The sequence below is a fragment of the Rana temporaria genome, chromosome 8, assembly GCF_905171775.1.
Source record: "Rana temporaria chromosome 8, aRanTem1.1, whole genome shotgun sequence".
Classification (NCBI taxonomy): domain Eukaryota; kingdom Metazoa; phylum Chordata; class Amphibia; order Anura; family Ranidae; genus Rana; species Rana temporaria.
Genome location: NC_053496.1, coordinates 96,007,190 through 96,033,519, shown reverse-complemented (window position 1 = coordinate 96,033,519; position 26,330 = coordinate 96,007,190). Strand labels below are relative to the sequence as shown.

The 26,330-nt window shown below is 41.8% G+C and overlaps 1 protein-coding gene across 1 annotated transcript in view; it reads left to right on the top strand.

Annotated features, from left to right (window-relative positions):
• The window catches only part of LRRC20 (leucine rich repeat containing 20), a 241,184-nt gene that overhangs the window by 136,280 nt on the left and 78,574 nt on the right, over window positions 1-26,330 (top strand). Inside the window, exon 4 of the mRNA XM_040362323.1 lies at window positions 24,165-24,332. Coding sequence (XP_040218257.1) covers window positions 24,165-24,332 — 168 coding nt within the window. The remainder of the gene's footprint in view (window positions 1-24,164; window positions 24,333-26,330) is intronic.

The window sequence follows — 26,330 nt, the reverse complement described above, 5'->3', positions numbered from 1 at the left end:
ATACATTGATTGTTTACTTGACACAGAGTTTACTGGATTTATCACTTATCTATTTGTATTGTGACACAGACTTTTCTACTGGATCATCTAACCGGTCACATTCCTTTCACGTAGTATTCATCACGTTGCATTTATTGTTATAGACGGACACTACTTTTCATACACATACAATATTGTTTGCTTTCCGTCAATCTCTCCCCTTTTCTTTGCAGCGCATATACCACCATTTATTCATTTACCCCCTTTTTTCTGTTTAGGATCAGATTTTTAGGTGTTTGCAGCAGTGCCCCCTAGGTTTTAGTTTTATTCTCAGACCGCACAGGAGATATTCACTCACACACTGATGGCACTGTGACACTGATGATACTGTGGCACTGTTGACACTGATAGCACTGTGACACTGATGACACTGTGGCACTGTGATGCTGATGGGCACTGTTTAGGCACTGTATTGGCAAAAGGTTATAGATAACTCACTCCGAACACAGATCACACACTTTCTCTGTGTGAGGGAAGGAGAGCCGTCAATGAAAGTTGAACTCATATTTGAGTTCATCTGTCATTGGACACGGTGATCATGTGGTAAATGGGCGCTGTGATTGGCCATTTATCATGATCTGTGATTGGCTGTGTCCAAGGGACACGGCCATCACAGTTTTTCTCTGATGCATGTTCCTGGGCCATAGCCGAACGATGACTACAGCACGGTTGAAGAATTCTGGGAGTGTGTACAATGATGTCCTCCCAGAATTGCGCCCTCTGGGGCACGCACATGGGAGTATTCGTGCTCTCTGGGTTCTCGGGACCCGTCGTGTCACGGATCAGGGCAAAGGGCCAATCCCAGCGGCCCTTTACCATGTGATCACTCTGTCCAATGAGGGATCGATCACTGTCAAGAAACCAGCATCATGTCCACTTCTCTCCTCTCCTCACACTGCTCGTGTGAGCAGAGGAGGGAGAAACTGCAGTGTGAGGATGCTTGAGGTGTTTATTAATCTGTTCCAAGTGCCCAGCAGTGCCTCTTTGGCTCTGCTGGCCCCTCCCTCCTGTTCCCCACAGCAAGAAACTTGCTATGGGGGCACCCGAGCGGAGCTGCAGCTTGGTGTGTCCATTCAGACACGGAGATGCGATTCGGCCTTGCCCCCTCTCTCTCTCTCTCTTGATTGGCCAACTGATTTTGATTGACAGCAGCGTGAGCTGATGGCGCCGCTGCTGTGTCTCAGCCAATAAGGAGGGAGAGTCCCAGACAGCCGAGGAACATGTGTACATTGCTGGATAGAGATGGGGCTCAGGTAAGTATTAGGGAGTGCCGAGGGGGGGGGGGGGGCTGCTGCACACAGAAGGTTTTTTATCTTAATGCATGTAACGCGTTAAGATAAAAAACCTTCTGCCTTTTACAACCCCTTTAAGTAGACACAGCTGAGTCTAAAGACTGACCCTGAATTTCATTATGTGACAGTCACATATTTCACACTCCAGTGAAGAATTCTTGAGTTGTCTTTGAATTACATGTAAAGTGTACATCCTTTGAAGCACTGAAACAAATTAGAACTTTACTAATTATTTCAGTGCCTAAGCTTCCCCAAAACAGATTATAGGTTAATTTTTTAATACACAGACTTTAGGTGAATGCTTATGGGCATTGTAATTATGTCTGTTTTGTCAGACATTCTTAAATATGAAAATGCATTTGTTTGTATTCTATTATATGTAACAAAATTACAACAAAACTGTTAAATGCAATTTTCACAGTTGACAGAGAGGCAGGGGCAAACTATATTTACGATGTTACAGTGCTTTTAAAATAAATTAATTTTACAAAATATATTAGAGCTTAGATACTGTATATATTTTTTGTTTTCCTATTTCATTACTTACGGTTACTTTGTTTAGAGGTTAGTGCATCTATTTCCAGCATTTACAGTAGAAGATATTACTTATATCTTTGTCTGTTTGGTATCCTTTAAAAAAATCCGAGATCTGTTTTGGCTATCTAGCTTGAAGTAAATGATGTGTTTTGAAGGGAAATTGTAGTGCATTTTCTCTAATGCCATGTACACACCATCGTTTTTCTTGTTCAAAAACCCGTTGTGATTCCTCTCCAGCCTGACTTGCATACACACGTTCATGCAAAAAAAGTCAGACTAAAGCGCAGTGACGTACAACACGTACGACGGGTCTATAAAGGGGAAGTTCCTTTCAAATGGCGCCACCCTTTGGGCTGATTTTGCTGATCCTCGTGTTAGTAAAAGTTTGGTGAGAGACGATTCGCGCTTTTCAGCCTTGTGCTTTTCAGTCCGTTACAGAATGACGAATGTGCTATCTCCATTACGAACGCTATTTTTACCAGAACGAGCGCTCCCGTCTCATACTTGATTCTGAGCATGCACATTTTTTTTCCCCTCGGAAAAGCATACACACGACTGTTTTTCGTGACAAGAAAAAGACTGACGTGAAACATGATGAGAAAAAAGAGAGCTGGTTTCAATTTTTTTGCAGGCAGTTTTTTCATCGAGAAAACTGCTAGGGTCTCGACCAATATAAAAAATGGCAGTTTCTCATCGTGAAAAACGGTCGTGTGTACGAGGCATAAGAGTACATTTCAAGAGTACATCTTCCTAATGTATGTGGGTGCATGAAGTCTGGGGTCCAGACCACAGTGAGAATGGAGGACAGTCAAAAAGCAGAATACCATTATGGCCCTGAGGCCAACTTGGCCAATAAATTATTCTACAATACTTAAGTGATTGTGAAGTCTATTTTTTTTTCTTATAAAAATAACAAACATGTTATACTTACCTGCTCTGTTGCAGTGGATTTGCACAGAGCTGCCTGTTTCCTCCTCTTCTTGGGTCCCTTGTCTGTGATCATGGCCCATCCCTCCTGTTGAGTGCCCTCACAGCAAGCAGCTTGCTATGGGGGCACCCAGGCCAAGTCACATCTCCCTGTGTCCATTCAGACACAGAACCCCGACCCAGCCCCGCCACTTCTCTCCCCTGATTGGCTAGCTGAATTTGATTGACAGCAGAGCTGCAGCCAAAGGTGTCGTTGCTGTGTCTCGGCCAATCAGGAGGGAGAATCTCAGACAGCTGAGACACTCGAGGACATCGCTGGACAGAGAGGGAAAAATAAAAAACAAAAAAATCCAGAAAAACGCATTTCAAAAAAGTTATAAATTGATTTGCATTTTAATGAGTGAAATAAGTATTTGATCCCCTATCAATCAGCAAGATTTGTGGCTCCCGGGTGTCTTCTATACAGGTAATTTTAGAAAAATGAGGGGGACGCCGATCTGCGTTTTGGAACTTTAAATGAGATTGCATCTATGATGCATCTCCATCCCGTATTCAAGAGAGAAAAAGAAGGGGATTTTGGGACTTTGAATGAAACAATGGGCCAGTGAAGTGAAAAATTAATTAGACAAATGGATATTGCATGCGTATATTGTGGTAATAAAAAATACATGTAAAACAGGTAGCGTGTACAGAAGCACATAACATAACCAAGAATACATAATGTACAATTTTGGTATAATGACACATGACAATAAAAATCTAATCGGTAGGATTATATATGTAAACACATGATAGATAGCTACATCCTATTCAAAGCCAGAAGTGTTTCGTGTAAGAAACAACACTCCTCAGGGGCGGATGCAAAAGGGGGTATCTGAAATAACAGAATGAATTCTAATCAGAATATTTACTTAATTCCACCAGAGAAGACAGTGAGTTAGTTCTGGGTACTTACAGGTATACCAAGCTGGGGTGCATATGAGAATGTGGCTAGGAAACTGTCCGTCCCGGGAGCTGAGGTGGCAGAAAATCCAGCAGCTACCAGGGTGCAGAGGCAACGTTCCCAGAGAGCAAGTCGCCATTGCAGTGATAAAGACAGGTATTTCAGGTAGTATGCCTGTAAAGTGGCACATTTTTCCCATAAGTAATTTAAAACTGATCACGGCTGTAACGTATTGTTGGGTCGGTAGATGAAATCATTGAGAATCTCCCCCCCCCCCAGTCCATTACCAGGCCCTTTGGGTCTGGTATGGCTATTAGGGGACCCCCGCACCCAAATAATAAAAAAAAAAGGTGTGGGGCCCCCAGGCCCTATATACTCTGAACAGTAGTATACAGGCGGTCCCTGGGTTACAAACAAGATGGGAACTGTAGGTTTGTTCTTAAGTTGAATCTGTTTGTAAGTTGGAACAGGTACATTATTTAAGTGTAGCTCCAGCCAAAAAATACATTTTTAAGCTTTTTGGATAGCATAGGGAAGGGTTATCACCCCTCTAAAATTTGTTTTGCTGTCTGTGCCCCTGTTCAGAAGATTTCACTTTCTGTCCCAATGACAATTTGATTTTGAAAATTTGGGGTTAGTAGGGAAACAAGGATTGGTGATAAAACATCAGTTGAGACACCTTTTTCCCATATTAACTCTTACAGGAGAGAATTTCCCTTCCTAGGGGTAGATTTCCTCTCACTTCCTGTTGTCTCCCTCCATTTGTAAGTAGGAGTCATTTGTAAGTCGTATGTTTGAAAGTATACTATACAGCCTGCCATATATACTCTGCAGAAAACTGGGCCTTAGGTGTTGGTGGTACCAGAACACTGTAACTCTTACTCACAGTTACTCTTGGTGGGCGCTGGAACGGGCCCTGCTGTGAAATATTATATCAAGAATTGTAATTACATTGTTAAACAGGGGCAGAATGTGGGGGCACAGGACAGGACGGTTTCGGTAATCTACGGCCCTAGGAATAGATCAGACCATTCCCCCTTGTTTTAGGTGTTCATTTCTCCCAGCAGAAGCAGAATAGACTGTGGAGAGTAAACCCTTTCTGGTTTAAGTCATTCCCACTGCCTGATCCCATTCCTGGGGAGATTACTGAGTTTTTATCTATTAACCGCGGGGTACTGCTGATCGCATGGTGGTGTGGGATGCTTTGAAGGCCCATATGAGGGGACTTATCATTAGACAGATCTCTAAAATCAAGACTAGGACTAAGGAATGGGAAAACACTGTCATGCAGGAAGCTAGTGAAGCGGAAGCACGATATATACAGGACCCCACCGATAATACAGAAAGGAGATGGTTGGAAGCCCAGACCCTGTATCAACAGGTCTCTTTAACTGCAGCTGGAAATAAGAGATTCTTTATACAACAGAACTACTTTAATGAGGGGGAAAATACGGGGGAACCTATTAGCAGTAATCGCAAAGGCACAACAGGGCACTGCGCATATAGACATCATTCAAACCCCACTTGGGGACACAGTCAGTGAGCAGGCTCAAATTGCCTCAGTGTTTACAGACTTCTCCAGAGATGTGTATACCTCTAAAGTGAATCCTACAGAGGAGGCACGTTCTCACTTTCTGACCCAATGTAATATGCCTACGGCTATGAATCAGGAAGTGGAGATGCTGAATGCGCCGCTTAAATTGAAGGAACCCTCACAGGCTGTGTCACAAATGGCGAATGGTAAGGCCACTGGCACAGATGGGCTGCCAATCGAAACTTATAAACAATATGGTGAAACCCTACTACCGGGTCTGCTAGAAGTATTAAATCAATCTTTTAAGACTGGTCGCCTTCTGCTGTGGTGGTGGTGCTTCCTAAACCAGGTAAGGACCCTCTGCAGCCAGACGCCTACAGGCCCATATCGTTGCTAAATTCAGATGTCAAGATATTGGCGAGGGTGTTGGCAACTAGATTGTCTACGGTTATTTCTAGGCTGGTCCATGTGGATCAGTCTGGATTTATCCCAGCGCGGTCCACAGCATTGAACATCAGGAGGCTTTTCTTGAATATTCAGCTCCCAATAGAAAATTTGGGAAATAGAGCGATTCTTTCCCTCGACGCTGCCCAAACATTTGACAGCATGGAGTGGAACTATCTTTGGGCAGTGCTAAATAAATAAATAAATCCTACAGCGAGGATTAGAATAAATGATATGTTATGGGAGGCCTTTCCATTGTTTCGGGGTACTAGACAGGGGTGTCCAGTGTCACCCCTGCTTTTTGCCCTTGCATACGAACCCTTAGCTACTAGGATAAGAGATTCGCCAGATATTGTGGGCTTTAGACGAAACCATAGAGAAGACAAACTGTCGTTATACGCTGATGATGCCTTACTGTACCTGGGGAATACGGATGGATCCCTGATTGCAGCCATGCAACTCATTGAACGGTTTGGGGGGCTTTCTGGTTTTGCCATTAATTGGCATAAGTCGGTGCTCCTTCCGCTGGATGATCTCCCCTCGGCGTTACCAGACGGTGTGTCCCAGATACAGGTGGTAGACTGTGGCAGGTGACGTGGCAAGTGACAATCTGCATCTGGTGGCAGGCAGGTGACATTCCGCAACTTGTGGCAGGTGATGTGGCAAGTGAAAATCTGCAACGTGTGGCAGGTGACGTGGCAAGTGACAATTCGCAACGTGTGGCAGATGACATGGCAAGTGACAATCCGCAACGTGTGGCAGCCGACGTGGCAAGTCACAATCTGCAATGTGTGGCAGGCGATGTGGCAAGTGACAAGCTGCATCTGGTGGCAGGTGACATGGCAACTGACAAGCTGCATCTTGTGGCAGGTGACATGGCAAATGATACACTCGGGGCTCCCACTGATTCTACATTATGGTGAGTTGAACCATTTCATTTTATATTACAATGTAATAATGGAAATAATGCGCTTCAATCATCCTGACACCATAACAACCATGGTGCCGTGATCATTGAAGCTCTAACACCAGTGATTTCCCTGATAAATTCCCCCCCAAAAAAAATATTTTCTGCTAGTGCCCCTCCTGAGATTAGACTCTGGATCCGCCCCTGGAATGATGTCCAGGCACCTATTGGTGCTCAGTTTTGAATAATTATTATTATTATTATTATTATTATACAGGATTTATATAGCGCCAACAGTTTGCGCAGCGCTTTACATCAGGGAAGACAGTACAGTCACAATACAAATCAATACAGGAGGGATCAGAGGGCCCTGCTTGTTAGAGCTTACAATCTAGAAGGGAGGGTCAAGTGGAACAAAGGGTAGTTAGCTGTGGGGGATGATCATATGGACTCAAATGAAAATACAGTTGTTAGGTGTGGGTAGGATAGGCCTCTCTGAATAGGAGGGTTTTCAGGGATCCTCTAAAAGCTAATAGAGAAGGAGATAGACAGAGAGGTTGGGGTAAGGAATTCCATAGGCTTGGAGAGGCTCTGGAAAAGTCCTGGGGACGAGCATGGGAGCAGGTGATGAGAGAGCTAGAGAGTAGGAGGTCTTGAGACGAACGAAGAGAACGATTAGGTTGGTATTTAGAAACTAGGTCATTGATGTAGCTGGGGGCAGAGTTGTGGATGGCTTTGTAGGTAATTGTTAGTAGTTTGAATTTAAATAGTTGGGTGAGCGGAAGCCAGTGGAGGGATAATGAATAATGAAACCAGTTTACGAGTTACACCTGATCACAGGTGTGCTTTAAAAAAATAATACAAAGTATAATAAAAGTAATACATACAAATCATGAATAGATGTTTTTCCTAACAGAACTGGTGTTCTTTGGCACTTTGTTCTTGAACTATGGTTGTAAATACTGTGCTCATAAAATGCCCATCTTTGATATTCTATTTCTTCTTTCATGTTATCCCAATTGATTTGCACAGCAATTGTAATTGTGCCTCAATTACCTTGAAATTTTGATTATGTTTTTGATTAGCACTAATCTTGCACATCGAGGATATATCAGCAGTACAAGATTGTTTCATTATTAGTGAAAACGCTTTCCTAGTGTGTTTTATCCAATCACGTAATCAACTAAAAAGAATGGCCTTAACTCATCTAATTGTTGATGAGCAAAGTCTTCCCTACCTAATCATATATAAATATATGATCCTGGAAATACTAACGTTATTGCTTGAAGAGTGAGCTGATCAACACATGCACTTAAAGCCGGCTTCGTAGAGCTTAAGCTATACTCATAATGTTACTAGTGGGGATACGATGAGGGATTTTTTTGCTTTTGAAGATTTCCTGCCATCATTGCTTTGATGATATATTGGATTAAAATAGAAAAGATAGATTTGTACACTCCATGAAGTGCTCAAGATGAGTGGAAATATTTGAAGATTCACAGAGGTGGTTTTAGAAACACTAATCTCAGTTTCATTCTTCTAATGGGATATAGTTTTATTTAAATATTGGATTGGAGTCACAGTAACTTGGGTGATTTACTCAGTAGAAATTCATTTGAATGCCATATTTCTTGTGTTTGCAGTGCACCCATGATGGTTGGGGTATAACTTCTATTTGAGATGTTCAGTATATTTGTTTTTTTAGTTCAGCAAGTATGCAGAGAAAACACGGCATGCTGCTTGTTGAGGTGTTAAGCTTTTTGTTGCTTGAATTCAATTCCAGCAACAAGCAAAAGCTCTCCATATATGTTGGCTGCCGCTGGCTCTAAATGTAGAAGCTGGACTGAACTGCTTTGCTTTTCTATGTAATGAGCTATATGTTTTGTAAGTGTAGGCAGAAAACCCTTGCAAAAGAAAGTGTGAAAAAAATGTAAATGCTTCTATTAGCCATACATATTCTTTGTCCTTTTCTCTGTAAAATAAATGTTGTTTTATTTCTCAAGAATACCACTTTTCTGTCATCTCTTTTCACTTGAATAGGAATTTTGTATGTGACTACCTAAAACAGAAACACTGATCTGTTTGTAACTGCATACAACTACAGTATATAATACTGACTAACAAGACACCATAGTTACATAATCTGGTTGAAAACATTCCATATTGTTCAACTAATAGAAAACACATACAAATAGAAAATCTCCAGATACATGATCCTAATACCTACAGTTGAAAAATAAAGCATGATCCAATTTGCTCCAGTGGAGGGAAAAAACTTCTTCCTGGTTTCCAAGGAACCAATTAGATATTCCCTGGATCAACTCCCCCTGGTGCTAATAACTATAAATATAGGTATCCAGTTATATTTTGTGCTTTTAGGAAAGAATTCAGGCCTTTTTTTTTAACAGCCTACCGAACTGACCAGAACCAGTTCTTTAACCACTTCCGAGCGCCGATATACGTTGGCACTTTGAAGAGGGATATCGTTGTTATGGCAGCAGCTAGCTACCATAACCCTGGTATCCTCTACTTTAGTGAGAGGTCTGGTTTCAGACAAAAGTGGTCTCTGTGGCGGATTCGCCACAAAATCACTTTTATCGGTGGCAGGAGAGGGGCCGCTTTCCGGTGCCCTCCGCCAATACCGGCTACCGGCGATCAGGTCCTCTCCCTGGCTTGGTATGGAGACGAGAACGGGTCCATACCATTGCATGGTGGGAGCAACATCAAGAAATTTTTTTTAATGACATTTAATTAATTTTTTTATTGCATTTTAGTGTATATATGAGATCTGAGGTCTTTTTGACCTCAGGTCTCATATTTTGTAGGTCCTGGCATGCTTTTTTTCTATTACAAGGAATGTTTACATTGCTTGTAATAGTAATAAAAGTGACATAGGGCTAGATTTAGGTAGCCGGGCGCATTGTTACGGCGGCGTAGCGTATCATATTTACACTACGCCGCCGTAAATCAGAGAGGCAAGTGCTGTATTCACAAAGCACTTGCCTCCTAAGTTACAGCGGCGTAGAGTAAATGGGGCCGGCGTAAGCGTGCCTAATTCAAATGAGGATGAGGGGGGCGTGTTTTATGTAAATGGGTGGTGACCTGACGTGATTGACGTTTTTTACGAACGGCGCATGCGCAGTCCGTGTACATATCCCAGTGTGCATTGCTCCAAAGTACGCCGCAAGGACGTATTGGTTTCGACGTGAACGTAAATTACGTCCAGCCCTATTCGCGAACGACTTACGCAAACAACGTAAAAAATTCAAAATTTAACGCGGGAACGACGTCCATACTTTGCGTACGCCTCATAGAAGCAGGAGCAACGTTACACCGGAAAAGCCTTACGCAAACTACTTAAAAAAATTCCGCCGGGCGCACGTACGTTTGTGAATCGGCGTATCTAGGTAATTTGCATATTCTACGCCGTAAACGACGGAAGCGCCACCTAGCGGCCAGAGTAAATATGCACCTTAAGATGCGACGGCGTAAGAGACTTACGCCAGTCGGATCTTAGCCTAATTTCGGCGTATCTTGCTTTCTGAATACAGAAAGAAGATGCACCGGCGCAGCTTTGAATTTGCGTAGCGTATCTATAGATACGCCGGCATAAATTCTTGCTGAATCCGGCCCATAATGTAAAAATAAAAGGTAAAATAAATAATAAGAATTTTTTTTTTTTAAATGTGCTCCGTCCTACTGAGCTTGTGTGCAGAAGTGCACATATATGTGAGCAGCGCCCACATATGAAAACGGTGTTCAAACCACACATGTGAGGTATCGCTACGATCGGTAGAGCAAGAGCAATAATTCTAGCACTAGACCTCCTCTAACTCAAAACATGCAACCTATGGAGATTTTTAAGGGAAAACGTTTGTTGTCATTCCACAAGCAGGAGCAATTTTGAAGCGTGACATGCTGGGTATCAATTTACTCGGTGTAACATTATCTTTCACAATATAAAAAAATTGGGCTAACTTTAATGTTTTATGTTTTAATTAAAAAAGTATATTTTTTCCCAAAAAAGTGTGCTTGTAAGACCGCTGTGCAAATACGGTGTGACAGAAAGTATTGCAACGGCCGCTGTTTTATTCTCTAGGGTGTTAGAAAAAATATATATAATGTTTGGGGGTTCTACGTAATTTTCTAGCAAAAAAAAAACTGGTTTTAACCAAATCTCAGAAAGAGGCTCGGGTCCTTAATTGGTTAAGGAGTATATTCCAAATTTTCACAGCTCTTACTGTGAAGAAATCTTTCTGTATTTGAAGGGTAAATCTATTTTCCTCCAGACCTAAGATTACCCACTTATTCTTTTTGATGACCTTCAAAAGTGAATAATTCTACACCAAGTTTACTTATCTATTTATACATGCGATCATATCCCCCCTAATCTCCTCTTCTCAAGAGAAAATAAATTCAGTTCAATCTTCAATCTTTCCTACTTTTTATAGTCTGGTGCCCCAAATTGAATTGCATATTCTAGATAAGGTTTTACCAATGATTTGTACAGGGGCAAAATGATGTCTCCCTCCCCTCTCTCTAGAGTCTATGCCTCTTCTAATACAAGCAGTGTTAATGTGATTTAGAATTAAGTCAATTGATGAAAACTATGATGAAAATCAATTCTAATTTTCATTTAGCTGACTAAAATCTAATGGGTTTTGTCAAATTGTAATGCATTATTTAAGCATCCCTTTAGAATTTCCAAATATATTGTACACTCCTGGAGTAAAAAATCGAAAACACATGTTATTATTTATGGTGTAAGTTTTGAGCATGCGCTACAGACACGGATTTAGCCCTTGTGATATATATAATGCCTTTATAAATAAAACTAATGCCGCGTACACACCATCACTTTATGTGAAGAAAAAATGACATTTTTTGTGAAGTAAAAAAACAACGTTTTTGAAACTTCATTTTAAAAAACGACGTTGCCTACATACCATCATTTTTTCAAAATGCTCTAGCAAAGCGCGGTTACGTTCAGCACTCTTTTCCATTGAAGCTCGCTTCATAACTTGCTTCTGAGCATGCGCGGGTTTAAAAACGTTGTTTTAAACGTCGTTTTAGCTACACACGGTGATTTTTTTGTGACACAAAAAACAACATTTTGAAAAACGACACAAAAAATTGAAGCATGCTCGAATTTTTTTTTTGTCGTTTTTCAGAAGACATAAAACGAAGTTTTCCCCACACACGGTCATTTAAAATTACGTTTTTAAAAATGTATTTTTTCATCACATAAAGTGATGGTGTGTACGCGGCATAAGTGTCAGGGACGTACTGCTCGCTCCCATAGATGCGCGCCTATGCGCATGCGCGAACCACGGACCTTGCGCACACGCAAATCACGGCCTTTGCGCGCGCCTGTGCGCATGCATGCGCGTTAGACGCACTTTTGGCACCCAACAGCCTATAAAAGACGCTCTAGGAATGCTGCACCTTGCGGCGCGATCTGCGTCTGTTCCTTGTGTTCCTGTGTGAAGCATTCTGTTCCTGTGTATGACCCGGCTTCCTGACCTTGCTTCTATCTCCAGTCCTGACTTCGGCTTGTTGACCCTGCTCAGTTCTCTGCCTGATTACTTGTTGCCAAGACCCAGCCTGGACTCTGACTATTCTCCTGCCTATCATTTATGCTGTTACCCTGATGTGTATGACCCGGCTTGTCTGACTCCGCTGACCTGCACCTGCTGTTCTGCTGACCTGCATCTGCTGTTCTGCTGACCTTCACCCGTTTTCCTGCTGATCTGCACCCGCTGCTCTGCTGACCTGCATCTACGGCTCTGCTGACCTGCATCCGCTAGCCTGCCGACCTGCATCCCCTGCTTCCAGGACCAGAACAGGCACCTTTACCCCACCGTGCTCTTACCGCCACTGTCTCCATTCCAGTGGTCTCTGAGCCAGGGTTGTATCGGAGGTCTCACTCTACGCATCAGGCTCACACCTAGGTACGTAACACTAAGGCCGCGTACACACGGTCGGACGAATCCGATGAGAATGGTCCGACGGGCCATTTCCATCGGTTCACCGCTGAAGTGGCCTGATGGTCTGATGTGCGTACACACCATCATTCCAAAAACCGATCGGGTCAGAACGCCGTGACGTCAAACACACGACGTGCTGAATAAAACGAAGTTCAATGCTTTCAAGCGTGCGGCGACTTGATTCTGAGCATGCGCGGGTTTTGAACCCATGCTTTCTGTACTAACCATTGGTTTGAACCCATCGGGCAGCGGGCCATCGGGTCGATTTTAAAGCATGTTTTAAAATTTTGGACCGAAGGACAACAGACCAATGGGCTATACACACGGTCGGTTTGGACCCATGAAACTGAACCTCGGTCCATTCTCATCGGATTTGTCCGACCGTGTGTACGCGGCCTAAGTTTCATAAACAAACAAAAATATTACCTTTTCACTAACAGAAGTGCAACTTTAAAATATTTAAAAAATCAAGCCTGTAAACTCTGCTAGATATTTTAGTCGACTAAAATGTAATGGAGATTGTAGTCGTCTAAAATGCAACTAAAACTAAAACAAATCAGATGACCAAAATACAACTAAAATGGCATTTTAGTCAAGACTATGGCTAGAACGAACTTGAAATTTGACTGCAAAATTAACAGTGAATACAAGAAAGTATTTTGCATGCTATCGTTAAAGTGGATGTAAACCCTCAATACACCCAGTGAAGTGAACAGCCTCAGATGATACACCGAGATGAACCAAATCTCCCTACATAGGTTTTACATGTATATCTGCTGTCTTCACATGTATATACTGTTTATAATGTTCAGATCGTGTTAGGACATTTTCTCTTCCTTTTTAACACAGAGTGTGATGTCTGGGCATACAGCCAAGATAGCTAAAATTGCTGTTCGGAGGAAAGGGACAAACCCCCTCTCCTCATAGGCAAAGACTCTCAGAGGTGTTTTGTAATAGGACCAGCTCCCTGCTAATCCCTTTTAGCAACCTCCCCTGACAGAAATTTCATTCTGCTTTTATTTGATGTGTCAGAGAATTTGTCAGGAGTAATCAAGCGCAGAGGAACTTTTCAGGAGAGAGCTCTTTGAAGAGAGATAACAAAATACTGCAGATATATGTGCCCAGCTCAAATTTCATGAATTAGGTTTACATCCACTTTAAGTCTATAATCTACCAGAACATTTAGATCCTTCTCCAACGTTGATCCCCCCCAGTTGTTGCATATTTTTAGCCCCCAAATGCATAACTTTACATTTATCAACATTAACCACTTCCACCCCAGAAGATGTGGCTGCTCAATGACCAGGCCATTTTTTGCGATACGGCACAGCATCGCTTTAACTGACAATTTCACGGTCGTGTGATCGTGTCGCGGGACTCGTGGACCCGATCGCCGCTGGAGTCCCGCGATCAGTTCATTAATGCGTGTAAATTAATGTTTTAACTCCGTTCTCGCACTTTCCCCAATGATAGGATTAAGGTGCTCACCCTCATATCCCTGTGCTTGGGCAAATACCTACCTAGAAAAAGAGGATCCAATCCTGAATTCCTGTCAACAGTTTTTCGCAACTATGTCCTTGCTGTATTATGACTTCAATAAGCAACTCACTGCAGAAAATGCTATTAGGAATCTTAAACATGGTACAGGACCTGGTAAGGACTTCATAGCACAATTCCAGAGGTGGGCCATTGAGACTGAGTGAAATGATGTTACACTGCGTAACCATTTCCCTCTCTGCCTTTCCGAACCACTCAAGGATGAGTTGGCCAGGTCAGATCTCCCTCCTACTCTTGATGACATCATGCAACGTTCGATCGCAATAGATCGTAGGTTAAGAGAGACGGGCTGAATCTTCATCATTTTCCACAGCACCAGTCCTTATACCTCAAGAATTGAATCTACCCCCTTTTGAGGAAGGAATGGACATTGGGACCGTGCAACACTCCAGAAGTTGTTCAAAGCCTTCTGAATAATTTCTCAAAAGATTTTCTGGACTTGTGCGTAGGGGTGTCTTGAAGACATATTTTATTGCTCAGTTAAATCTTTTGCAAAATCAGAAATACGTCGGATGACTACTTGCAAGACTTATTTCTGCACGCCTTGCTCCAGAAGTGCTGTCTTTGAACATACTATTATGCTTCTTGCCCCTTGTTGGTTTTCCTAAAGGGGGATAGAATTTCTTTTTTTTGGGGGGGGGGAACCCCTTGCCCTGATGGGCCTCCATGGGAGATCCCCAGAGGGCCTCTCTTAAATGGGGGGTACTTTAACAGGCGCTCCATGCGCCTGTTGCTTCCTATAGTACCTGACGCTTTCAGCGCCATAGTGTGTTCCATGCTGAAACACGGAAGTGCGCCGTTACATGGCAGTCATTTGAATTCAGTGCTGATGCACTGCAGGTGTCTACCACCCTATAAAGGCATTCATTAAACACAGTAACTTCGTTCTATTATTGTCAGCCGTCCAGCCACGCTACAAACAGAGGCAATACTATGGCCAGATAGCAAAAGATCCTCACTGTGTCTGCTGCCTTTGCTCCCTTGCCGGAACACCGCTCCAGGAAACCACTACTACTTTGCTGCGAACTACCTACATGCCTTGAACATCTTGGACATTCCATCTCCTGCATAAAGATACCTACAAACGGATAAGTAGTCATTCCTTCACTTGTAGTTATACAGGAAGATCTAATGCTAATGTTTCATCTATTACAATTGTAGTATTACAAATACTGTGTGGATATTACCATATCTTCTGGGAGATACTATTGTGCTAAAGCTTGTTGCAAAGGAGTACCTAAAAGGGACAGCTACCTCTAAATTACTACAGCAATATTTAGTTCACGTATGGTATTATAAATTCCTGAGCTATATTGCCTCTCATATGTATGCATTTCTACATCTATAATTACAGCTCATGTCTACAACTATATTTACCTGAACTATACTGCCTCTCATATGCAAATAGTAGTATATCTACAATATACACCTCAAGTATGCTACTATAATTACCTGAGCTATATTGCCTCTCATACGCAACTATTGGTTGTTACTACAACTCCTATTAATTACGTGTACTCCCAAAGTACCTGAGCTATATTGTTTCTCATACGCAACTATTAGTTGTTACTACAACTCATATTTACTATGTGCTGACATAAGTGCTACTTGCCCTAAAGTTGCAGAACATGTTCGCCTAAACTTCTATGCTAAGGGTTGACGTATTCTATACCTCCTCCCTTAGTCGCCTAATGCACGACGCTATGTAATACTCGTAATCATTAGCGTATAATTGTGCATTGCAATCTTTTAGTGCATAATATAATTTTAAACGCTAAGCTCTAGTCGCATGTTGTATTGCGTCCATGCTTAGTAGCTCAACGCTTTTTTTTATGTGACAAAGAGATGATGTATAGATCCCCCAAACTCCTGTTGCGAGGAGTGACACCTGGGGCTTAATACTGAGTTGTCGCATAGAGAATCGCATTGAAATCCTTGCTAACCGCAGTTGTGGTTCACTCCGTTCACCAGTGCTGTTACACCCTTGCACCTTCCATCCAGTTCTGCACTGACATTTCTGGATCCTGAGTCATGGGGAAAGCAAAAGAATTGTCAATGGATCTGGGGGAAACGGTAGTTTACTGTATAAAATGGGAAAGGGATATAAAAAGATATCCAAGGAATTAAGAATGACAATCAGCAGTATTCAAATGCTAATAAAGAAGTGGAAAATTAGGGGTTCTGTTGAAACCAAACCACGGTCAGGTAGACCAACTAACATTTCAGCCACAACTGCCAAGAAAATTGTTCAAGATGCAAAGAAAAACTCACAAATAACTTCAGGTAAAATACAGGACTCTGAAAACATGTGGTGTGGCTGTTTCAAGATGCACAATTAAAAGGCACTTGAAGAAAGATGGGCTGCATGGTTGAGTCGCCAGAAGAAAGCTATTACTACGCAAATGCCACAAAGTATGCCGCTTACAATATGCCAAACAGCACAGAGACAAGCCTCAAACATTCTGGCACAAAGTCATTTGGAGTGATGAGACTTAAAATTTAGTTTTTTGGCCACAACCATAAACACCATATTTGGAGAGGAAGCTAAAAAAGAAGATAATATTCTCATCCTATGTTACTAGGAAGAAATATAAATTTAAAGTATTTATTACTTGCGTATTTACCCATGTTACCTACATAATTGAATGTCCTTGTAGTCTTCAATATGTAGGTAGAGCTATCAAATGGCTAGCCACCAGAATGTGAACATAATAATATTTTAAAAAAAAGATTTTAAAAAGCATAGTCTATCAAAACATTTAGGGAATTTCACAATAGTCACCCAAGAACTTAATCTTTTATGGTATTGATGGGGTTAAGAGACACACTGGAGAGGTAAAATTATGAGAAAAGAAATGTCTGGTTTTATGAGCTTGAAACACTCCTCCCAGGGGGACTGAATGTGGATATAGATTTAAATTGTTTTATTTCCAACTTTTAATGAGTCAAGTGTATTTTGTATGTATATTATTCATATTTTATGTAAGGTTTTATGTAAAATATTTTGCTAAGGATATGTGTTCTTTTAAAGGTCCATTTATAGATACATTTTATGAGGTCAAATATGATCCAATGCAGTAATAAAGAGGCCATTTGAGCAGATAGTATGTTAGATAGCTAGGGATGCAGGAGTTATACACATAGGCCCGGATTCACAAAGCACTTGCGCCGACGTATCTCCAGATACGCCGCCTAAGTGCAAATATGCGCCGTCGTATCTGTGCGCCGTGCCCACAAAACTAGATACGCCTAAAAATAGGCTTCATCCGACCGACGTAACTTGCCGGGGTAGAGTGGGCGCATATTTACGCTGGACGTATTTGGCGCTCTCATTGATTTTCTATTCAAATATGGAAATGAGGGAGATACGCCGATTCACGAACGTACGTATATATCCACACATTTTTATAAGTAAGATTGAATATTTACTTTGTTGGACGGGGGGTGCATTTTAGCACCACACTTATATATTTGTTTGTGCAATTATATCCTTAATAGGATTATTTATTTAATTTATGCATTTAAATAAGTCAATATTCACGTTTTTGTAAAAGAAGGATCCTTATGAGACTTGTTGCCATAGGCCTTCTGAACCTGATTTCTTGCATCTGGTGCCTGACAGCTGCTGTTCTCTGTACTTCTTTAAGGCTGTGACTCCATCCTTCTGTTTTTTTCCCTGATATTAAATGTCTCCAGGTGCCAAGGTAATTTGCTGACACCCACCTTACGCACAATATATTTCTCTATGCATGATCTATGCTAAAATAAAAATGTTTGTGGCCTTCTTGTCTGTGCCATTCATTTGGCCTTCTTGTCTATGCCATTCATTTGGCCTTCTTGTCTGTGCCATAAACTCTGTTTATTGCAGATACAGATATTCTTGCACCAAACATTTTTGGTGGGCACAAACGAAAAAACAAACAAAAATAAATAAATTGCAGCCTCACTGTGCCCATCAAATGCAGCCACTGTGCCCATCAAATTCAGCCACTGGGCCCATCAAATGCAGCCACCGTGCAGTCAATTTTTACCACTGTGCCATGCCATCAAACGCAGCCACTGTGCCCATCAATTGTCGCCACTGTGCCATGCCATCAAACGCAGCCACTGTGCCATCAATTGTCACCACTGTGCCATGCCATCAAACGCAGCCACTGTGCCATGCCATCAAACGCAGCCATTGTGCCCATCAATTGTCACCACTGTGCCAATTGTTGCCACTGTGCCCTTTAATTGTCGCCACTGTGCCAATTGATGCCACTGTGCCCTTTAATTGTCGCCACTGTGCCCATTGTCGCCACTGTGCCAATTGATGCCACTGTCACTGTGCCAAATGTCGCCACTGTGCCAATTGATGCCACTGCCACTGTGCCCATTGTCGCCACTGTGCCCATTGTCGCCACTGTCACTGTGCCAATTGTCGCCGCTGTGCCCTTCTCCCCGCCCAGCACTTACCTTTCTAGGGTCGGCCATCCTCCTTCCACGTCCCTCGATGTCTTCTCCCGCCCTCGATGACGCTTCAGCCAATCAGGTTACCGGTAACCAGAACCGGTGAACCTGATTGGCTGATACGCCTGTCAGTCTTATCCAAGGAACGCACCCCCCGTACGTCCCTTAGATAAGTATCTGGAAGACGAATACAGCCTGATAGGCACTTCCACACAGCCAACCAGCTGCCGTTATTCAGATGGCTGGCGCCCACCATCTGAATAGTCGGCGGCAGCTGTAACAATACATAGATTCATGCAATGCATGAATCTGTGTATTGTAATCAGTGGCGGTGCGAGAGAGAGAGAGAGGTGGGGCGGCGCCCTCTATGGACGCAATGCCACTGCACAACAATAAAAATTAACATGCACTAAATAATGGAGCAAAATAAACAGTATAACACCCAAGGTTTCCCTGAGTTGGTTCAGTTTCTTTTGAATATAATAACGATCGCATTGTCTCAAGCCACTATGATCAAGTTTAGTTGAATATGTGGGCGTATGATAGAGGTATTCAGTCTCTAGAGGTTGTTAATGTTAAGGTAGATGCGGACCACACATCCCAGATCTTATTATACCTGCATCCATTTAAGGATGTTACATTTACGATAAATAAATAGTTTCTCTTAGTAATACGCTGGTATATAAAGGCCATCATTCTTCATCTAAGAGGCCCAATATACAGACTTCAGGTGTGAAGGGAACAGGGGTTGGAAGTACAGTGGACAATATATCAACAATTTGTTTCCAATATCTAGCAATTACAGGACAGAACCATTTTACATGAAGATAATTTGTATCTGTTTGAGCATATCTGGTGCTGTTAGAGTTAGAGAAGCAATGCATGGCATGTATTCTAATGGGAGTAAGATAGGATTCACTGAAGATATATAATTGTTTCAGCTTGTTGTAAAAAAACAAGCTTCCTCAATATATTTGTCTGTAAGTTTGGAAATCAGGGACTGCCATTTTGTTTGAATTGCAAGTGGAACCTTACTAAGCTTAGCATAAAGTAAGTGGGAGTACACCATGGAGGTCAGGCCTTTAGGACCTTAGGACCCCAAAAAGACTCCCTTCTTATTATTTCTGTAGAATCCTTATAAAAGTCCTCCTCCTTGGTTACTAGACAGATCTTGACTTTCCACTGTCACTATGTCACATACCTAGAAGATGAGCCCGATATGCAGAGGAAGGCCTCTTTTGTGCCCTTGACTCGCTGCCCCTGGCAGAGTGGACAGGAGGCGCAGGCGTGCAGTGTAGCACGAGTGCCTGGCAGGATCAACAGCTGGGAAGTAGGTCTGGAGTTCTGGAAGATGCTGTGGCTGAGAATCAGCAGACTGGAGACAGCATACTTGGCTGAAGACTGGAGAAGGCTTGTGTCAGGAAGCCACACAGGATGCAGAGAGGAGGTTCCAGGGGCTAGAACACAGGACGGTCAGGCAAGCTGGGTCATACACACACAGACAGACAGTACTGGAACAGTAAGCCGGTTAATCACAGGAATAGTTCAGATAAGCAAGTAACTCACAGGGAATGCTGTAGATCAGACAGCAAAGCTTCAGTGTAACAGCTGAGTTTAAATTGCCGCCTGGTGCCAGGGATCATAGTCGCGTGTGCGTGCACATAAGCACCTGCAACCGCGCACCAGCTTGTGTAGAACTACTGTTCCCAGCAAGCATTTCCTATCACACTATCTCCATCAGCTTGATGCTTTTACTGTTACCAGTTTGCTTGGAGCTGTTGAGCCCCCCCCCCCTCCCCTTGAGGGCCTGTTGCTATATTGTTGTCCACCTCTTGATTGTTGCTTGGGGACATTCCATGATCTATGAATTTATTCTTGTGTCCTGTACTGTATGATAAAGATAACACGATTTTTTTTAGACCTGTAAATTTCTTATTTTATAGTAGAGTACAGGACACATGTCCCTTTTCTCTCCTCTCTGTGATGCCTTTATTTTTTGCTATTTGGGGTCACTTGGGGGCAGACATAGCAAAGCTTTTGCTAGTTCCAGTGATCTGAAGGTTGCAGCAAATAACACATAGTCTGAAAATAGTTTCTTGTGTCCTGCACTGTACTCCAAGATAGCAAATTTACAGATACATCAAAATTACTTTTTTTGAGGGAAGTTCGATTTTATATTTATTTTTTGCTTTCCAGGAAATTTTCTATCTATTTTGTCAAAACAAGCAAAGTAAGTACAAACGGAAAGTTATTTTTGCCCATTCTGTGTCCATATTGTTACAGTGTATCATATTCAATGTCTCTAGGAAACGTGATTGGAACAGATGGATTGAGCCATAAACAAAAGTTGCTTGCCTTAGAATCATGTCACAGAGGGATATTGGATTGATCTATTGCTAAAGAAAGTGTGTGGCACACACAGAAAACACAGTGAGGTTGGCAAGTGATTGAGCCTTATGCACCTTATTGCGATTTCACAGGAACAACCTTTATGTATTTTAGCCTGTGGTTTTTCCTATCAGCTGGAGGTACTGTAGGTGGACTACTCGTATCCTTTGAAAAAAGCTGAGATTTATATAGCTTTTACACAGCTGGATTTCACTTAAACATCTCCTTGGTGAATAATTTCTTTAAAGTTGTTCATCTGTGCTAGATCCTTTATTTCAGTCGTCTCACCTACCTGTGAAAAATACATATCTGCTGAGGACAAAATATTCCTTTGTCATCTGAAATCTCTTTGGATACTATCTGTGTGGAAAGTAACCATTTGCTTTATTTAAAAGGAATGTAGTATTTTCTTCAGGTTTTTTTTAGATTCCATCATAAAAAAGATTATCTTAATGTAAATAATCTTTTCAATGTCTGCTAAAGTTTTATCCAAACCTTTTTGTGTATAGTTTTTAATTATGTATGTTGGGCAGACAGATTTGCTCATTACATGTTCAGGGTGTGCTTCCTGCTTCAAAGTGTAATGCCGCGTACACACGACAGTTTTTCATGTCATGGAAAAAAACAAAATGTTTTTCTCGCCGTGATTCCTCTCAAGCCTGCCTTGCATACACACGATCGTGATACAAAATGCTCGAGCAAAGCACGGTGACGTACAACACGTACGACGGCATTATAAAGGGGAAGTTCCAATCGAATGGCGCCACCCTTTAGGCTGATTATGCAAATTTACCTTCTCATAACTTGAGCATGCACGTTTTTTTCTCCGTTATTAAAGCCTACACACGTCCGTTTTTCATGCCTCATAGATTTCTATCCATGCCGCATGCATGCCCTTTCTGAGCCTCCTACATACCCATCTGTGCCCAGCCGTGCCTCATACGTGCCCCTCTGTGCCTCATACGTGCCCATCTGTGCCTCATATATGCCCATCCGTGCCTCCTACATGCCCATCCGTGCGTCATACATGCTTATCTGTACCTCATCCATGCCTCATTCCAGCCCATCCATGCCTCATATGTGCCCATCCATGCCTCATACATACCCATCTGTGCTTCATCTATGCCTCATCCATGGCTCATACATGCCCATCCATGCCACATCAGAGCTCATTCGTGCCACATCAGTGCTCATCCGTGCCTCATCAGTTCTCATCTGTGCCACATCAGTGCTTATCCATGCCACATCAATGCTCATCCGTGTCACATCCATGCCACTTCAGTGCTCATCCATGTCACATCCATGCCTCATCAGTGCTCATCTGTGCCTCATCCATGCAGCATCTGTGCTCATCCTGACAGTGCTCTCTGCGTGTTGGGCATCTGTATGTGGCCAGGCTGTGTAGAAGTCCCACACATGTGGGAAAGCATATTTACACTGTTATTCAAGCTGTACACTCATTACTTTATATTGTAGCAAAGTGCAGTTTCTTCAGTGTTGTCACATGAAAAGATATAATAAAATATTTACAAAAATGTGTGGGTTGTACTCAGAGATACTGTAGGTAGCCAAGAAATTACCCACTTGAGGACCAATCCTGTTTTTGATACTTGTTTACAAGTTAAAATATTTATTTTAAATTTTTTTGCTAGAAAATTACTTAGAATCCCCAAACATTATATATATTTTATTCTAATAAAAAATATAAGTATAACTTCGGCAGCTGGTCGGCAAGTGATAATATGACAATTTGGTGAAAAACAAATCTTCATTTTGCAAAGAATTGTAGTATAAAATTACATCTTCACAAAACTCACCTCACTCACCTTACCTCTTACTAAATACCTTGGAATGTCTACTTTCCAAAAAGGGGTAATTTGGGGGGTATTTGTACTTTTCTGGTTTGTTAGTGTCTGAAGAATTGAGATAGGCCGTGAGTACATCAGGCGTGATCAGGTGTGATCAATTTTCAGTTATTGGCACCATTGCTGGTAGACTCTATAACACACAGGCCAAATAATATACAATGGTGTTGGTCATTTTTACTAAAGATATGTAGTAGTAAATATTTTGGCCAAAATTTATGAAGAAAAATTACTAATTTGCAAACTTTTATAACAGAAACAAAGAATTTTTCTTTTTTTTTTTACAAAAATTTCAGTATTTTTTCATTTATAGCTCAAAAAGTAAAAGAACAAAAAAATATATATTTGTGTGAAAAAAAGGACACCAATTTCATATGGGTACATTGTTGCATGACTGAGTAATTGTCATTCAAAATCTGAGAGCACTAAAAGCTGAAAATTGGTCTGGTTAGGAAGTGGGCAAGTGGTTAAAGAACCCATGATAACAGAGTAGTACTGATAACCAAGTTTAAAGTGTATATCAATTTTACAGCCAAATTGGGATATCACCTATTTTACATTTGTTACATGTCCCCATTCACATAGCTTAACCACTTGACATCCTCGACTTTGTGTGGTGATATCTGAATGATGTCTGCAACTACAGGCATCATTCAGATATCACCGTCTTCAGCCGCCGATTCTCTGCACGATAAGAATGATCAAAGCGGCAGTTCCACCGCTTGATCGTTCTTATAGGCAGCGGGAGGGGACGTCCCGAATACACCGCTCCTAAAGCGCTCCTTCCCATTGAGGTGCTTTTTTAACACCAAATCGCATGAAAAATGCCCCTGTGTGAAAGGGGCATTACCAGCATTTTCCGGGCACTGGCAGTGTGAAAGGGCTCTGAAAGCACTCAGGCTTTCACATTGGGATTGCAGATGAGGCTTTATTCGGGCACTTTACAGGCACTTTTTTTTAACGCCAAATGGCCTGAAAAACACCCCAGTGTGAAAGGGGTCTAACATGGCTTAAAACACTTGTTTTTCAGCCATGACACCTTAAGAAACCTCTAAAAGGTAAGAAAAAAATGTATTTCTAGGCATGTTGTTTGAATGGGAACACATAACAAAGATATACTGGGGATTTCTCAAATGTGACTGCAAATTGGAAATACTTATATTTATTGATGTTTCCACAGCTGTAGTCGTTACTACATACTCTCAGAAGCATAGATGGATTTTTCACATTTTAAGCTGTGTAAGATAATGTTCATTATAAACAAGCGTAATAAAACCAGTCTCTTGATGTTGTAGAACTGGATCTGCAAGGAAATAAACTTGAAAAGCTCCCTGTTGAAGTTGGTCTCCTACCCAAACTGAAAACAATAAACTTATCTAAAAACAAGTTTGAAGTATTTCCAGAAGAGCTAACAAAAATACAATCCATGGAGAGCATCAACTTAGAAAGCAATCAGATCAAAGGTAAGTGACAAGAACAAAACGGTAGTAGTTTGAACTCATGTCTCCACTTTCATTTGTGCACAACTGTGAAGCTCTTTAAGAAACACATTCCGTTGTTTTTTTTTACATAAAAAAGAAGACTAAACATAGTAATTTAAAGGGGTTGTAAAGGTAAAAATAGGATTGTTGTACTCACCGTAAAATCCATTTCTCTGAGTTCATGGACGGACACAGCAGCCTTTGACCTTAGGGTATTATATCCTTCCTTCCAGGTATAATACCCTAAGGTTAAAGGCTGCTGTGTCCGTCCATGAACGGAAGAGAAAATAAATTTCCCTAAATAGCTTTCTTAACCTTAGTGCAGTCCTCCTTCACTTACCTCTTCCTTCGATTTTGCTTTTAAATGTCCTTTTTTCTTCTGAGAAATCCTCACTTCCCGTCCTTCTGTCTGTAACTACACACAGTAATGCGACACTTTATCCCTGGTGTGGAGAAAGCCTCTTGAGGGGGCAGGCAGGAGTGTCAGGACGCCCACTAACACACAGCTCCTTTCTCTATCTGCAAAGTAGAGAGTGTCCTGACCCTCCTTCTCGCCCCCTCAAGAGGCTTTCTCCACACCAGGGAGAAAGTGTCGCATTACTGTGTGTAGTTAGACAGAAGGACAGGAAGTGAGGTTTTTAAGAAGAAATAAGGACATTTAAAAGCAAAATCAAAGGATGAGGTAAGTGAAGGAGGACTGCACTAAGGTAAAGGAAGCTATTTAGGGAAAAAATGTTTTACCTTTACAACCCCTTTAACTCTGTTGCATAAAACATGTGTGGAAACCACAGATCTTATGTGTATACTTTTAGAACTTGAAAATTCTCCTTATGTTTTTAAAACCTCTCTACTCATTTGCAATTTTACAAATCTAAGATATACGAAACAAAATATAAAAGCCACAGAAGATAATAAGCAGCGTGGCTTAGTTGTTAGCTCTTCTGCCTTGCACTGGAATTCTCGGTTCGAAACCAGGCCAGGATTCTTTCTGCATGCAGTTTGCAAGTTTACCTTGTTCTTACATGAGTTTTCATCCACATTCCAAAGACATGCTGGTAGTTTATTTGTCTCCTCTCGTATGGGTTTACATTTATGTATGCATGTGGGATAGAGATCATAGATTGTAAGTTCTTTAAAGCGGTAGTTCACCCTCCTTTCCATCATTAGACCATTACATTCGGCATCGTAGCGCGAGCTACGGTATGCCGGTCTTAAATTTTTAATCCCCGTACTCACTGTGCTATCGCTCATTGAAGAATCCGACTCCCGCGGGGAATGGGCGTGCCTATGGAGAGGGAGGATGATTGACGGCCGGCTCTGGCACGTCACGCTCCCTGAAGACAGCCGGAGTAGGTCTCGGTTCTTCACGGCGCCTGCGCACAGGCTATGCGCAGGCGCCGTGAATAGCCAAGCCTATTTCGGCTATTTCCGGAGAAGCGTGACGTGCCAGGGCCGGCCGTCAATCACCTTCTCTCACCATAGGAACGCCCATTCCCCGGAATCTTCAATGAGCCATAGCACAGTGAGTACGGGGATAAAAAATGTAAGACCGGCATACCGTAGCTCGCTCTACGATGCCGAATGTAATGGTCTAATAAAAAAAAAACATTTTTTTTTTTTTTAACAGGGTGAACCCCCGCTTTAAGGGCAGGGGCAGATGTCAATGTACAGTATGTAATGCATAAATTGGCAGTGCAATATAAATGTCTGTAATAAAAAAAAAGAATGTGCTTCAACAATATGATCAGGAAAATAATGATAACAATCAATGAAGAGGAAAATAGAATGATCTCCCTGCATGCAGGTCTAACTGCATGTTTGTATAATAAATACATATAGTTTTCAATTTGGCTTCAGCAATCAAAATATTTTTGACACCTTGGGTTTCCCCATCACCAAAGACAACAGTGTCTTGCTGTGCTGAATGTTTTTTAAAATATTGTTTTAAAAGCCAGTGGGCTGATGTGATGCTGTGCAATT